Raw genomic sequence first — 15,536 nt, 5'->3', positions numbered from 1 at the left:
ATTCACCCTCCTAAAGTCTATACATAACCGTAGTGACCCATCTGGTTTGTCTATTGGTAAAATTGGGCTACACCACTCACTTCGGGAAGGTTCAATTATCCCAAGTTTCAACATACACTCCACCTCCCTCCGGACAGAATCTCTCCGACTTTCTGGAATGCGATACGGTCTCTGTCTAACTCTCAGACCTGGCGGAGTGATAATAGCATGTTCAATCAAATGCGTTCTTCCGGGCACGTTAGAAAACACATCACCAAACATTTTGATTAAATTGCTTACCTCTTTGCGTTGATCAGGAGTTAATTGTTCCCCCATCAGAACCCCAGCTGCTGATACTGGCTCAATTGAGGGTCCATAGTCCTCTCCCTCCTGTTCGGGAGATATAAAATGGACCTCCCGTTCTTTCCACGGTTTGAGGAGATTAACATGATAAATTTGATTTTCCTTCCGACGCCCAGGCTGTCGGATCTCATAATTAACTTTTCCAATTGCTCGAATGACCTCAAAGGGACCCTGCCATTTAGCAAACAACTTAGATTCTGATGAGGGAAGCAACAACAACACTTGTACAAGAGCTCAAACGGAGAGAACCCCGTTGAGGATTGTGGTACCTCACGAACTGCAAAGAGCAAGTAGGGAAGCAGTTTAGCCCAATTACGTTTCTCCTGATCTAAAAGCGGTGCAACATACTTTTTAAAGTCTGATTAAATCGTTCAACAAGCCCATCCGTTTGAGGATGAAAAACTGAGGTTCGAATTGAACGGATTTTCAGTAATTTGTATAATTGCTGAATACAGCCAGACATAAAATTAGTGCCCTGATCAGTGAGAATTTCTTTCGGGATTCCCACCCTAGAAAATATTTTAACCAATTCATTTGCTACTACTTCTGGATATCGTGTTGCGTAGTCCACTACTACCAAAATATACCGATATCCTGATTCTGCTCCCTCCAGAGGGCCTACTAAATCTACACCAATCCTCTCAAACGGTACTCCAATAATTGGCAGTGAGACCTGAGGTGCTGGGCGAACTACCTTAGGGGCAGCTAATTGACATTCCAGACACTCAGATACATACTTCCGCACAAGACCATAAACCCCTGGCCAAAAAAAACGGGCCAGAATTCGTTCCTGAGTCTTTTCAGTTCCTAAATGACCTGCAAATGGAATGTCATGCGCCAATCTCATTACTTCTGACTGAAAAGGCCTAGGAACCAATAACTGTTTTACGAGCTGTCCCGTCCCAGGAGCCCAGGTTATTCTATATAATAAGTGCCCAGATACAGAAAAATGCGGAAATACCACTGGTTGTCCTTCCTGCATATCCTTCCCCTCAACATATCTAACCTGTTTCCAAGCATACTGTAATGTGGGATCATTTTGTTGTTCATAGCCCAGGTCAATATCTCGGTCCCAATGATTAGGTACGCTGAGAGGAGTGTCGTTTATTATGTGACCTTCCACATCAGTAACCTCGCAGCCCCGGTCACACTGAACACCTACTCCTTTACCCTGCCGTTTACAAGATTGGTTTACCTTTGAGTCAGACCCCTCCCCTTGTCGTCTCAGAGTTCCCTCATATTTTTCCACCCTGCGCTCTCTCATTGTTTTTCTCGGGCGGATTTTAGGGTTAAACAGGTCGGATTGTAACGGGAAAATCTCGCCAATTGTTTTCTCCTGTTGCTTAGATTGTCCCCTGGTAGAAACTAAGACCATTTCCCGACCTAAAATACGATCAAAAAACGGCCAGTCTCTTCCCAGGAGAACAGGGTATGGTAAACATTGCGCTACAGCCACTTTAACGTAAGCTGAGTAACCATCAACAGTAAGTCTAACTTTAGTGGTGGGATAAACCCGAGTTTCTCCGTGGATACATGAGATAGCCACTTTACCCTGTGGCTCCCAGGTTACCCCCTCCAAAAGAGCTTGTCGAATAAATGTTTGTGCACACCCAGAGTCTGCAAATGCATTAGTACTCTTATCCCCGACCTGTACTCTTAATTGATAAGGGCCCTCCCAACATTCCCCAGTGTTCTTACCTGTTACTGCCGACCAGGATCTTCTTGCCAGGTCTACCTCCATCATCGGACAATCCCTGGCTATATGTCCGGGCTCATTGCATCGGTAACAAACTGGGGTAGAAGGCACCAACGGGGTTTGCTTGTCCTGTGAGTTGGTGACTGACAGGTTAGGGGGGTTTTCTCTCGCCCAAGATGGGGCTAACCTCGACCTCCATGGTCTGAAGGTCTGGTTACCTCCTCTGGGCTTCACTGATGGGTTGGTCCTGGTTAGTTTAGGTGCAGGAGTGGGGTCAGAGGCGGCGCCTTCATTCGCATCCTCATATGCCTCCTCCAGGATGACGGCCTTCTCGAGAGTGGTAGGTTGATTCCTTTTAACCCACTCCCGATTTCCTGGCGGTTGTATGGATGTGAGCTGCTCTATGGCGATCTTCTGCACCAGTTCTTGGGGTGTGTGTTCTTCCGGCTGCAGCTACCGGGTGCACTGATCCAGGAGATACTGTCCCGCAACCCGGGGCCGCACCCCCTTGGACAGCTGGTATTCCCGGAAACGGCGCCGGTATGTTTCTTCCCTGATCCCGAGGCGTGAGAGAATGGCTTCTTTTACTTTTATATAATCCGCGGCCTCCGAGGCCATCAAGGCTCTATACGCTGCTTGCGCTTGTCCTGTCAAACAGGGTGCCAATTTCATGGCCCAGTGTTCCTTGATCCACCCTGCTGCTTCTGCCACTCTCTCAAAGGTGACCAAGAATGCCTCAGGATCATCTTCCGGAGTCATCTTCTGTAGCTTTGGTTGTGAAAAAAACATCCGGGCAACCGCTGTTTCCGCCGCTGGTGTCGAGATTTTCTCTACCAGCTGACCAAAGAACTGGGCGAGCTGTTCCTGGCGCCGTGCTTCCCTCTCCTCTCGCTTCTCCTCCTGCTCCCTAAACATCGCCAAAACTGTAGCTGGATCCATCTCCCACAATGACACCACGTGTGAGTAAAAATGGATTTTCCAGACAGTGATTTACGTGTAAAAATTAAAATTTTATTTAATATTACACAGAAAAAAAAAAGAAAAATAATAAAGAAGGATGTGAGGGAGGGAGTGCTGGAGTAATCAAAAATAAAGGAACGGAAGCCTCTTGGTCCTCTTCGCGCTCTGCTTAAATCCAAAAATAAAACAAAAAGGAATAAAAACAGAAAAGAGCCAAGTTAGTAAGGCCTTCGTTCGTGACACAGTCCAAACTCCCACGTACTTCCCTCCAGCCTTTTTTCCCCCGCCTCTATTCCTTAGGACCAACCCCAAACACAGTAGCACGTTCCCTTTAGTATGCAAACCCCGCCCCGGTAGTCAGTGGATCACCAATCCCAAACTGACAGGTACCCTTAATTTCACTTGACTCCAGTGGCTGGAATTTACATACTCGTACTTCCACCCCTCACCAAGGTGCCGCCCCTCAAAAAGATGACTTTTGTCATGGTCACAAGACCTTGGTAAGGGAAGTCCCGAGTTGGTTTGATGCCTTCTACTGTTGGGAGGCTGAATTGCAGACCGAAACCCCTTTGACTCATCACACCCCCATATAAATTACACCTGTGACTAGGCTGTACAGTAGATCCTCTCGTATCCAATCCAGTAACATAAGAGACTCTCTATTTACTGATGGATCTGTGGCATGAGTGATTTGCACATGCTGTTGGCAACTGAATGGTGCTGATGGAAACTGATCAATGCATTTTATTATGGGTCTAAAACAGTAAATTCAGCTTTAGCAGAACAGAATGGATTCAGTTGCAGATAAAGAAAAGACAATTAATTTGGGAATTCAGTTAAACTTTTTACATGCTGTCACTTCATGCAACTGCCTAGTTTAACCATGTTAAATAAAAGAAAACAAGAAAGCAAGGGATTCATGTAATTGCTGTACCATTAAAAAGCTGAAGCATGATTTTTTCACCAAAATCCAAAGTCAGTTTGTGTGCACACTTTCTCAGGTTAATATGCACAGTGCAAAAAACCTATTTACTTCTCAGACCATAATCTGACAGTCTGTTTTTTTTGCACTGTAAGTATATGTTAACCTGAGAAATTGTGTATAGAAACACACAAGAAAAGCACATTTAAATGTGACATAGTTGAAAATGGATGGTTGAAAACTTTTTAATGCGATGATTCTGGGATCTCAGAAGCAACAAAGTAACATGTCCGATTTACTCCTTGGTGGCTTCTCTTGCAGATGAAATGAGAAATTTAGGTGTGATCTTCAACCCAAATCTTTCTTTTGAGACATACATCAGGAATATTATTAAATTTTTTTTTTTTTTTTTTTATCATATAAGAAATGTTGCCAAATTGAGAAGTATTCTTTCCCACTCTGATACTGAGAGATTGATGCATACTTTTGTATCTTCTATTGTAAATCCCTATTCTCTGGTGCTCATAGCCATGTTATAGCTCAACTGCAGCAACTTATACAAAATGCTGCAGCTATAATTTTAACCCGGACTAAGAGACAAGATCACGTTACTGCTGTGCTAGCATCTGTGCACTGGCTTCCCGTCCAATACAGGATAGATTTTTAGGTGTTGCTTTTAACTTAAGTAGGCTTGCTACTTTAATATTAAATCAATAAGGCTCATTAAACATCGAACTCCCAAAAAATGAGATTGACTGAAATAAATTTATATACAATAAACATTGGTAAAACCACTCACTATTTTTATTTTCTTACCAAAAATAATCATTTAGAAATCCTCTCTTGTTTGTGTAGTTTTTATACTTGCTGTCTGTCCTGTCTCCGTTCGGCTCTGAATGGCTGGCGGTCGCTGTCAGTCATCTCAGAGGTTTGTTAGTACTGTAGTTTTTCTGTGACTCTGTATCCGACTGTGCTGAAGCAGGAGAGGGGGAGCTCAGACTCCAAATAATAAGTTAGTTCTGTTCAACTATCTAATGTTTTGTTCTGTGCATAGAAAAACGCGACCGTTATGTAATTGTTTTTTGATTGACTATGCCACCTTGGGAATTTCGTCCAAAGAAATAGTTGGTAAAATACTTTTATGTGTATGGCCAGGTTCCCCAAATTGTAGACCTCTTTCAATTAAATGAAAGTAAGCAGAGACATGAGTAAAGTTTTAAAATATTTCAATAATTTATTATAAAAACATTTACAACTGTAACAGACAAATTAAAAGGCAAAATAATATGCAAATTAAGCAAAGATTTTACCCAAGTGCAGTCACCACTAGGAGGCCACAAGAAACCACACCAGCCTGGATTCAAAGAGATAAAAATTGGCAATATTTTAGTTTCAAGCACTGCAAGAGAATATACAAATTATAATAGTTTAGCTTGGTCTCAAGTGCCACAAGGCAGACAGGGGTTAGCAGTGCTACTCAAATTAAAACAAAGTGAAACTAACTACAAATCAACAATAAAAATGTGCAAACAGAATTGTGATGAAATAAAGGGTGAAATAATAAATCAATCCAAATCAAACAAAACCAGAGTGATCAACAGCGAATAAATAAAAACAAAACCCAACCGCTATTTCGCCATGAGACACAAATTAAAAGAGCCAAATTAAATATATTAGATGACTCCTTGCTCGTATTTACCAATACCAAAAGAAAACAGTGTATGAAGTAAACGTAACAGGAGCAGCAGCTGACAGCTCCGTCTGCAAGAACAAAACAATGACAATTAATAGCAATGTCAGTGTTACATTCAAAACAGGTTACCTCGGGAGATCTTTAACTCGCCCTAGAGTTAACACTACACTTTAACGAAGATGTCGTATAAATTACCTCAGGCAACACTAGGCTTACCCTACCACTACCTGTATACATCAAAATAAGCTGAACATTACCTCGAGGAGCAGCAATCCTGGCAGCATCCTGCACAGTACAAAGAAAATAATAATAGAAAAACTTAAGTACAATAAAACATTAAGTACAATGCAAATAGTAAAACAAGAGAATAAAACAGAATAAAAGATCAGGTTTGAAGTGTGAAATACATTTTATAAAAGTGATCTTTTAATATCTTTTTAAAAAGAATATACAGAATATAATTTGACTGCACTGTGATTCAATTCCTGAGCTCCAAATAGCCAGCTTCCTATTTCACACTCGGTTTCAACTAGAACATGGTACATGGGTAATCAATGTTTTACCAAGGTGGCACTTAAATATTAGTAATTTATATGAGTTTTAGGTATATTGGATCTTGCACATACAAACTATATGAAGACTGAAAACAATTGGCTTGTTGGGGCATGTGTGTGATATTTTCAAGTCAAGAACTATCAACTTTTTTTTTTTTTGTAATCAGTAATACCCAATGGAAAACAATGTACATTATAATATACAGAGGCAATATGGCAGGTCACCGGTTCAAATCCCACCTCCTGTCACTGTGTGTGACCCTGAGCAAGTCACGTAACCTCCTTGTGCTCCATCCTGCGGATGAGATGTTAAATCAGTGCCATATTGTAAATGACTCTGCATATAATGCACAGTTCACAGCCTACCTCTGTAAAGTGCTTTGTGGTGGTGGGCTACTATGAAAGGTGCTAAATAAATAATAAATATTATTATTATTATTATTATTATTATTATTATTATTATTTTATTATATGCAAGGTCGCAAGAGGATAAGATGAATGAATACAAAAATAGACTGCTAAATCAAATCATTTTAAATTTTCTGAGGTTTTGTCATGCAATCATCTATACTTTCAAACAGTATTTTAACCTACTACAGAAGCCCATATTTAAAATATATACATAATTTGTTTTTAGTTGTCACCAAAAAAAATTAAAGCTTCATACTTCATTATACGTTTTCTTATCAAGCAATACTAACTTTTTTCACAGCTAGCTATCTGTTTCTGTGACAGTCAATCACAGTATTATGTTGGTAAATGTCATGGCTGCTTATTTGTGGGTTTTAAATAACTGCAATACGCATCATTGGTAATGAACAAGTAATACTTGGATTTGAACAGGGGATAGTTGAGCCTGCTACCGGGTACCTCCCTGGAATATCTCACTCCTCTCTCTCCAGACCTTTGACCTCCCCTTCATAAACATCCGGTTCAACGCATACCGGAACTCAACACTGGGTCAAACCTAACACCACAGTAAACCCCTGCTTTACAACTCCTAACACCACAGTAAACACGTGCTTTACAACTCCTAACACCACAGTAAACACGTGCTTTACAACTCCTAACACCACAGTAAACACGTGCTTTACAACTCCTAACACCACAGTAAACATGTGCTTTACCCCTCCTAACACCACAGTAAACATGTGCTTTACAACTCCTAACACCACAGTAAACACGTGCTTTACCCTTCCTAACACCACAGTAAACTCGTGCTTTACAACTCCTAACACCACAGTAAACATGTACTTTACCTCTTCTACACACACACACTGACATTGATAATGATGTGTTTTATGTTGATGTTTATTTGTCACTCTCTTGGTCAAGAGACAAGCTGGTAAAATAAACATAAAATAAATGTTTTCAAATCAATAATCCTGTTAATGTTAATAATTTTTTTATTTCACAAAAGGAAAAGCAGAAAGAAGCAAGTTTACACCAGCATGTCGGTGACAACGGTGAGTAGTATGCATTTGTTTATTCATGAGATTCGACCACAAACACTAATTTCTATTCATGAGCATATTACTCTGGTGTGCTTTGGTTATTCGTAATTATTGCATGCTTGCATGAGTTTGGAAATATGCTGCTGCTGTTTCAATAGCTCAGTCGTTGCTTCAATATCATTGAACCTGCGTGAACAAAAGTTGTTGTATTAAAATCTATTACCAAAATCATTTTCTTAATTTGTGGTTTTGAGTGTAAAACCTGAATTAAATTGTCCTGGAATTATAGAGCTAGTTGGCATCCCTAACTGTAATGAACAAAACCCAAAATGGTGAGATGTTTTTTCTTTGCAATGTCCTCTTTTCTAGTTTTTTATTTAGGTTACATTTGAGTTTTGTGTGTACATCAAAACAAAAGGCATAAGTAAACCACAGTAATGATATTGCTTTATATACTTGGATGTCTTTGTTAGATGTGTTGTATTTAGTTATATTATTTTATTGCGTGTTGTTGCTGATGAGAACCGCACCAGCGTCACTCCGTTTCTGACTCCGGTATTTCTGCCTCACTGCCCACACGCTGGATCTGCTGCTTATTGTGTTGTGTGGTATTGCTAATGAGAACCACACCGGCGTCGCTCCGTCTCTGACTCAGGAATTGCTGCCTCACTGCTCACACAATGGACCTGCTGCTAATGAGTTGCATCGCTGGCCGTTCTGTCTCAGACTCAGGAACCGCTGGCTGTGCACTTTGCTCCCATGCTGGATCCGCTGCTGCCGCTCCTCACCGCACCGCTCTGTCTCTGACTCAGGAACCGCTGGCTGTGCACTCTGCTCACACGCTGGATCCACTGCTGCCGCTCCTCACCGCACCGCTCCGTCTCTGACTCAGGAATCGCTGGCTGTGTACTCTGCTTGCACGCTGGATCCACTGCTGCCGCTCCTCACCGCATCGCTCTTTCTCTGACTCGGGAACCGCTGGCTGTGCACTCTGCTCGCACGCTGGATCCACTGCTGCCGCTCCTCACCGCATCGCTCTTTCTCTGACTCGGGAACCGCTGGCTGCGCACTCTGCTCGCACGCTGGATCCGCTGCTGCCGCTCCTCACCGCACCGCTCTGTCTCTGACTTGGGAACCGCTGGCTGTGCACTCTGCTCACACGCTGGATCCGCTGCTGCCGCTCCTCACCGCACCGCTCTGTCTCTGACTCGGGAACTGCTGGCTGTGCACTCTGCTCACACGCTGGATCCGCTGCTGCCGCTCCTCACCGCACCGCTCTGACTCGGGAACCGCTGGCTGTGCACTCTGCTCACACGCTGGATCCGCTGCTGCCGCTCCTCGCCGCACCGCTCTGTCTCTGACTCAGGAATCGCTGGCTGTGCACTCTGCTCACACGCTGGATCCGCTGCTGCCGCTCCTCACCGCACCGCTCTGACTCAGGAATCGCTGGCTGTGCACTCTGCTCGCACGCTGGATCCACTGCTGCCGCTCCTCACCGCACCACTCCGTCTCTGACTCAGGAATCGCTGGCTGTGCACTCTGCTCGCACGCTGGATCCACTGCTGCCGCTCCTCACCGCACCACTCCGTCTCTGACTCAGGAACCGCTGGCTGTGCACTCTGCTCGCACGCTGGATCCACTGCTGCCGCTCCTCACCGCACCGCTCTTTCTCTGACTCAGGAACCGCTGGCTGTGCATTCTGTTCCCATGCTGGATCCACTGCTACCGCTCCTCACCGCACTGCTTCGTCTCTGACTCAGGAACCGCCGGATTCTGGAACTCAGCTTTGCACACTTGTGTTTAATGGAAAGCTCTTTGTCTTGCTTGGTTTTAAAATGCTTTATTCAAATAGTAAAAGGTACACAAAATAACAATCTTCAATACAGGAATCCAAAGGATCCCTGGGTCTGACTCCAGGCACCGAGCTCAGTACAATTTTTTCATTCACATCTCCCGGGGTTAAATAGCCCTTGTTCTGCCCTTAGTCCTGTTGCAGGCAGCCTATAGAAGGTAAGGCATCCTTATCAGAATTCTCTGATTGGTCAAAATCCTACAGGGCTTGGATCCCCTCAGTCTGGGCTCATGCTGCGACTAGATGGTTGTGAAGTTTACTGTAGAGTGTGTGACTAATGCTTTTGCGTTCTTAGATGCAATAATATTGTACATAATTATAACAAACTAACATTCAATAGTATCTGATTACAACATCAAATAGTAAATAAAAACTAGCATTCAATTGTGTTCAAGGTTTACAGATAATACTGCATATATTTTCCTTTTAATGCAGGGTTTTACCAGTTATTGTCAATAGTGTGCAATTCCTGCATTATAGTAGTCATAAAACATAGCTAATTTGCTTACACTTTATGAAAATGTATCTTTTGCCACTTTGCTTGCTCTATAGGAATCACAATGCCAGGGATTTAAAAACAAAAACCTGATGTCTACTTTTTATACAGTTTCTGCCTTAATGGCAGTCATATTTTTCTGGAATAGATCATGGTCATTAATTTACACACAAACACACAGATACCACACATAATCTATTATTGTAGGATAAGTAATAAGTAAAAACAATACAAATGAAAGAAATAACAGGGTGTGGGAGGGTAGTGGGTGGAGCTTTTGGGAAGGACCAGAAATGACAGCACACAGGAGCCGGAAATGGAGTTTAGTTCTTAGAGCCCTGAACCATCAATGGTATCAGGGCAGGGTTTTATTTTACCAAACAATAAAAATAGAACAGTCCAGTATTGCAAAAAATAAACAAGAAAACCACCTGGAGTACCAGCAATGGTAAACTCAGGTTTGAAATAAAAAGAGTAAACAAAAAATGTCACGGTTACAAAATAAATAACAACAAAGGAAGCACTGGGTTTCTTTGTGCTACTGCAGTGGGTTTCCTCTCATCACTTCTTAGCTCCCTTTCACAGATTAATGGCCAGTCCTCGGTTCCTCACTCCGGTAATCCAACACAGTGTCCAAGGTTTTCAAGCTTCTGTGAATAACAGCAGTGAATAAAAGCAACACAACAAGCACAGCATGTGTTTTCAGTTCAGCCCAGGGAGACCGAGTGACAAAACCATACTGCTTAAATACTGCCAAGTCCCACCCCTGCAATCAGCACGCTGCCCCACGTCAGCCAATCAACGAGAACAGCACTGCTGATTGCAATGATGGGACCCGAGGGCCGCATGGTTCTACCTTGGGCCAAGATGGCCGCCTGACCCGGAACAGCCTGTATGGTCAGAGTTCAGCCTCCTGATCCAATCACGGTCAACCCTACACGGCGCTGCCGGTGGTCAGGAAGGCAAATTACGACAGGGACTCCTTTCAATCCTGTCACACAGGGATATATGTTCTAATCTAAGGCTATTATTGTAGCATGGCCAGGTCCTGTTGTAGGTGAGTACCCAGGGTCTGCAAAGTATGGGGATGATTTCAAAGAATACTATCGAGATTAAAATGGACAAGTCAAGTACATAATTTTTTTTTTTTTTTTTTTAAAAGAGTAGTGTCTGTTACATTCGAAGTTAGAGGGGCGTGTCTGCTTCTATTGCGCATTGTTTAACTTGGCGCTTATTTTATAATTAGTTCATAGCACGTTTTTTTTTTAATAACATCACACCTTTTTAGGATGTCTTGAAACAAAACTCCCTCTCTACAGCAATTACTGCATAGTGTCATATTTCTTAATACAGTTGTGTATAAGAACACCTCTGAAGAGAACACTTCGCCTAAGGGTCACCCTTGTGGTGAAACTGATTTTCCTATTGTAAATGCTCCGGATAAAGGAACAGGAACTTCATTTAAAAGAACACCTTCTTGGCACCGCTGGTGATTCGTTCACAACGGACGCAGTACAGCTTTGTGACCCGATAGCTCATCATCAAACTTAAATTCAAATGGTTTAACCAGTCTTTTCAAAAGCGACATTGCAAGAGTGTTTTGAGGTTTTTTAAAATCTTTCTAAATTGTTTTGTATTCTGATTTCCACGAGTGCACCTCATCGATACAAAATGGCATGTAAACAAATGACAAAATGCACCGCTGTTTCTCCTTCTACTCAAAGTTGGAAATTATTCAAGCTGTTGAAAAAAATCTGAATCAGACACAAGTCACTGAACAATTTGTTGTTTCCCATTCTGGTGAGTTGTTTCACCATTCTGTTAATAATGTATTTTTTAACGTGTGTAGGGGTGCTGTGTTAATTTAGTGTGACAGTTTATTAATGTTAGTTTGTCTACATTATTGTACTATTATACACTTGCCTATTGCTTTTCTTTTACTTATTCAGTTCAAATGTTGCTGCACATGCGTCATGTAAGGAAGTTTGTAATAGTTTTTGTGTTAGAACTGATTATTCTTTTATATGATATTTTCTGTTACAAATTGAAGAAAGAAGCTGGGACTGTAAGGAAATGTGATAGTCCATACTCATTGTTAGAATATTTGGAATATGTGGTACTTTCAATGGAGAGATATTGAGCACATAAATTGGGTGGGGTATTTTGGAATGTAGTGTCTGTCTCAATAAATTACAGATTGACTAAAGAGAGGGCAAATATGACCATTTATGGGCATTTGTAAGGGGGTCTTTGGTTCTGCTTTGCTTGGTTTTATATAGCTGTTTGGAGAATCTCAGGGATAACAAGATACAAAGGAATGTTTGTGAGGCCTGGCAAATTGCCACATACCCAGATATAGTGGGGAGGTGGTCTTAAATGATGTCATTATAGGGGGGTGTTCTATGTTATTCAGAAGTGATTGCAGCCATTTTCTGTTGCACACATTTAATCCACTGTGACCCAAAGCATTCAACATATTTTTGACTTCACTAATATTGTTTTTCAGTTGTCTATCAATTATTCTCCACAGTCATGACAAGTAATACATATTTATTTTTTTACATTTTGATCACTTTTAAAAACTTTTAAATTCCGTCCCTTGCTTCAAGATGGCTTCACATGTACCCGCATGGACCTCTCAGAACTATGCTTCCCATCATCCTCCTGCTCACTGGTAAATCCATCTCAGTTACATATGTGAGCAGGACGATGATGGGAAAAGTAGGGAATGCAAAAGTTTGAAAAAGTGGTCAAAATGTAAAAAAAATTAAATTAAAACAATACACCACCTTACATAAACAGTTGTAGCAACACATGGGAACACGTAACACAATAAAATAAAAAGGTCCTTATGTGCCCTTTACGCCACAATTGTCACAGGTGTCACTGATTAAGGGATTTCTGTTGGTGATCACTTTTAATAGAGTATAACAAAGTTAAACATGCAACGTACTGGTAGATTACAGTCACAAAGCAAGCTGTGATAAATAAACAAACAAACAAGTAAAAATAATTGCAAATTGTACCACAGCAGAAGCAAAGAGAGTCTTTTTTAACTTTAAATATTATTTTCTAAAGGTATGTAAAACCTAAATGTTTGTTTGCTGCCTTATAATTCTGGGATGAAAATCCACAGATTGTACAACAAACATTTTTTGTTTGTAGTTGTAGATGCTAAGAACTTAACTGATTTACAGGATCAAAGACTTGAATTAAGTGATCTGGTGGTAGTTTCCCGATAACGGTAGTACTTGGAGGTTTGAAGATGATTCTTATGATTCGCTGAACTGCTCTTCATTGATCTTCACCTGTATTTCCCAAAACCCCATGTGAAACTACAGCTTACCTAGCGATCTTGAAGTGCATCGCATGGTGATGTCTGATTTGCACTTGAAACACAAAAACAAGTTTAAGCTTTTAGTTTCTCTTTCACTCACGTCTAGTTCTGTTTCTGAACAGACTTGCCTCGAGCAGCCAAAGCTGTGGGTTTATATACATGTGACCGTCTCCAAATTAGTAATAAATGAATCAATCTGGAGACACATTCTGCACCAGTTTAGCAGGGGTGAGGAAGTTTAACTGCATCCATGCTGCAAAACAATTAACAATAAAATATTGTGTTTTTACACATATAAATACATTTTAAATAATAACATAACAAATAATATAATACACACGGGGGTGGGGTGTACCCGTCACACACCCCCACAGTAAATCAAACTGCACTAATCATACTTCTATATAATCTATTATTTTCCATTCGTTCTATTTAAGTGCACGTTGATTGCACAAAGTTAAACCCACAGGGTCAATTGCAACAAACTTGCAGAGTTAGTACGGAGCTTCATACTAACCACGGGACCATCCACAGTTAGTACGCTGCTTTCATTTAGTTCAGTTATCGAGAGATTTCTGAAGTGGAGAGAGGGAGAGATCTGAAGTGGAGAGAGGGAGAGAGATCTCATCTGGAGAGAGATCTGAACTGGAGAGAGGGATATCTTAAGTGTTTTATTTAGTTCCTGAAAATGCCATCTACTTCAAAGAAGGAGAAATCTTTGCCAGTCACAAATGTTGTGTGATTCCTGAGTTATGTTTTGTTCCTGTTGGATTTAATGCCAAGCAAGATGTTTCTCTGTGTGCCTGCAGGATGGAATATATCATAATCTCTAGAGTTATTATAACATTCTTTACCTGAAAAACAGTAAATGCTAAATTGTAGAGAATTTAATTTCCTATGTCTACCTTTTAACAACATTGTATTTTCACCATCAGTGAATTATCAAACAAAATAAAAACATAAATACATGTAAAAATAACAACAGACCCTGGAAATGTCCCTTTGAAAATGTACCAGACAGAGCGATCTTTAGAAACCAGCTGCCAGGTTCTGGAAATACAATGTAACAGGTAGGCTATATTTTGTTTTTAAAGTGAACCAATAGTTTGAAATATAGCACAGCTGGTGCATTGAAATAGTGGTCCATATTTACTTAGTTGGTTTTGGTTGAACTTCCTGCTTATAAATTCTGAACATGTAGCAGTTTTACTTAGAACATGTTCTAAATATATATATATATATATATAAGTATTCTAACATTTTTTTTATTGCAATGGCCTACTTTATAGATGGTCTTGCACTGTAACAAGATCTTCAGCATGTGAGACCTGCTGGTGATCAGATGTAGTTCAGTTATAATTCTTGAAAAGTTTGTAGCCACATAGCGCACTCAAGTGTGCAAAACAAGTAGTGGCTGATTAAATTAATGGAACGTTGCACCAACTTAAATTGTATTGCAAATTATACCAGAAGATTTTGTCACTGCTGTCGGAACATGCATATCCCAATGTACTGTTGAAGAAGCATATTTGTTTCTGGAGGAAGATGACGTACCATCTCCTTTAGAAGGTTTACTTTTTGATGAGTAAAGATACGATTTGTCACAGTAAAAATATTAAATCACGTCACAGTCACGACGAAAAATAGACAATTTCACAGAAAGATCATGGCGACAAAGATTTTACCTAAAAAAAGATATTTATAAATGTGGTATATTGTAATATTTCAATATTTGTTCTAAATAAATATCTATGTTTTGTATTTACAATGTATATGATGTGTTAACTTTTAAAACATGCTCCAAGTCAAAAGCAAACAGATTTATTTTTAACAGTGCCTTTTAAAACCAACTGTAACAGGACTATACTTTGATTTAAACATGCATTCCTTCTCTGATGTAAAAGAAAAAATCTGAACACTAAAATCTTTTTTTTTTTAATATAAATGTTCTGGTTGTAATTGACAATTAGGCAACAATGTCCTATTTTGTTAATGTCTTTTCAAACATCGCAGGTCAATCACTACATATCTGGGTTCCATGCTTCTCCAGAGCTGCATTATTAAGGGTGTACAGAGATATATTTTCAACACAAAAGGCTTTGGTTAATTTGAAAGGTTTTCATGAAATTGTTTGGGATATCGCTCTGCTGGTTTACTTTTTTGTAGTTATCTTTGTAAGTATTCACCTTTATTTGAAATTTGAACTTTGCACTGTCGCCAATTTAAAAGA

At 40.5% G+C, this 15,536-nt stretch overlaps 1 protein-coding gene across 3 annotated transcripts in view; it reads left to right on the top strand.

Moving 5' to 3' along the window:
- Window positions 1-15,536, top strand: part of fer1l6 (fer-1 like family member 6) — a 164,743-nt gene that overhangs the window by 91,716 nt on the left and 57,491 nt on the right. For all 3 annotated transcript variants that reach the window (XM_041231013.1, XM_041231012.1, XM_041231014.1), the window contains one exon: window positions 7,588-7,633. In XM_041231013.1, coding sequence (XP_041086947.1) covers window positions 7,588-7,633 — 46 coding nt within the window. The remainder of the gene's footprint in view (window positions 1-7,587; window positions 7,634-15,536) is intronic.

The sequence above is a fragment of the Polyodon spathula genome, chromosome 27 (assembly GCF_017654505.1).
Source record: "Polyodon spathula isolate WHYD16114869_AA chromosome 27, ASM1765450v1, whole genome shotgun sequence".
In the NCBI taxonomy this organism is placed as follows: domain Eukaryota; kingdom Metazoa; phylum Chordata; class Actinopteri; order Acipenseriformes; family Polyodontidae; genus Polyodon; species Polyodon spathula.
This window is presented reverse-complemented; position numbering and strand designations above follow the sequence as displayed.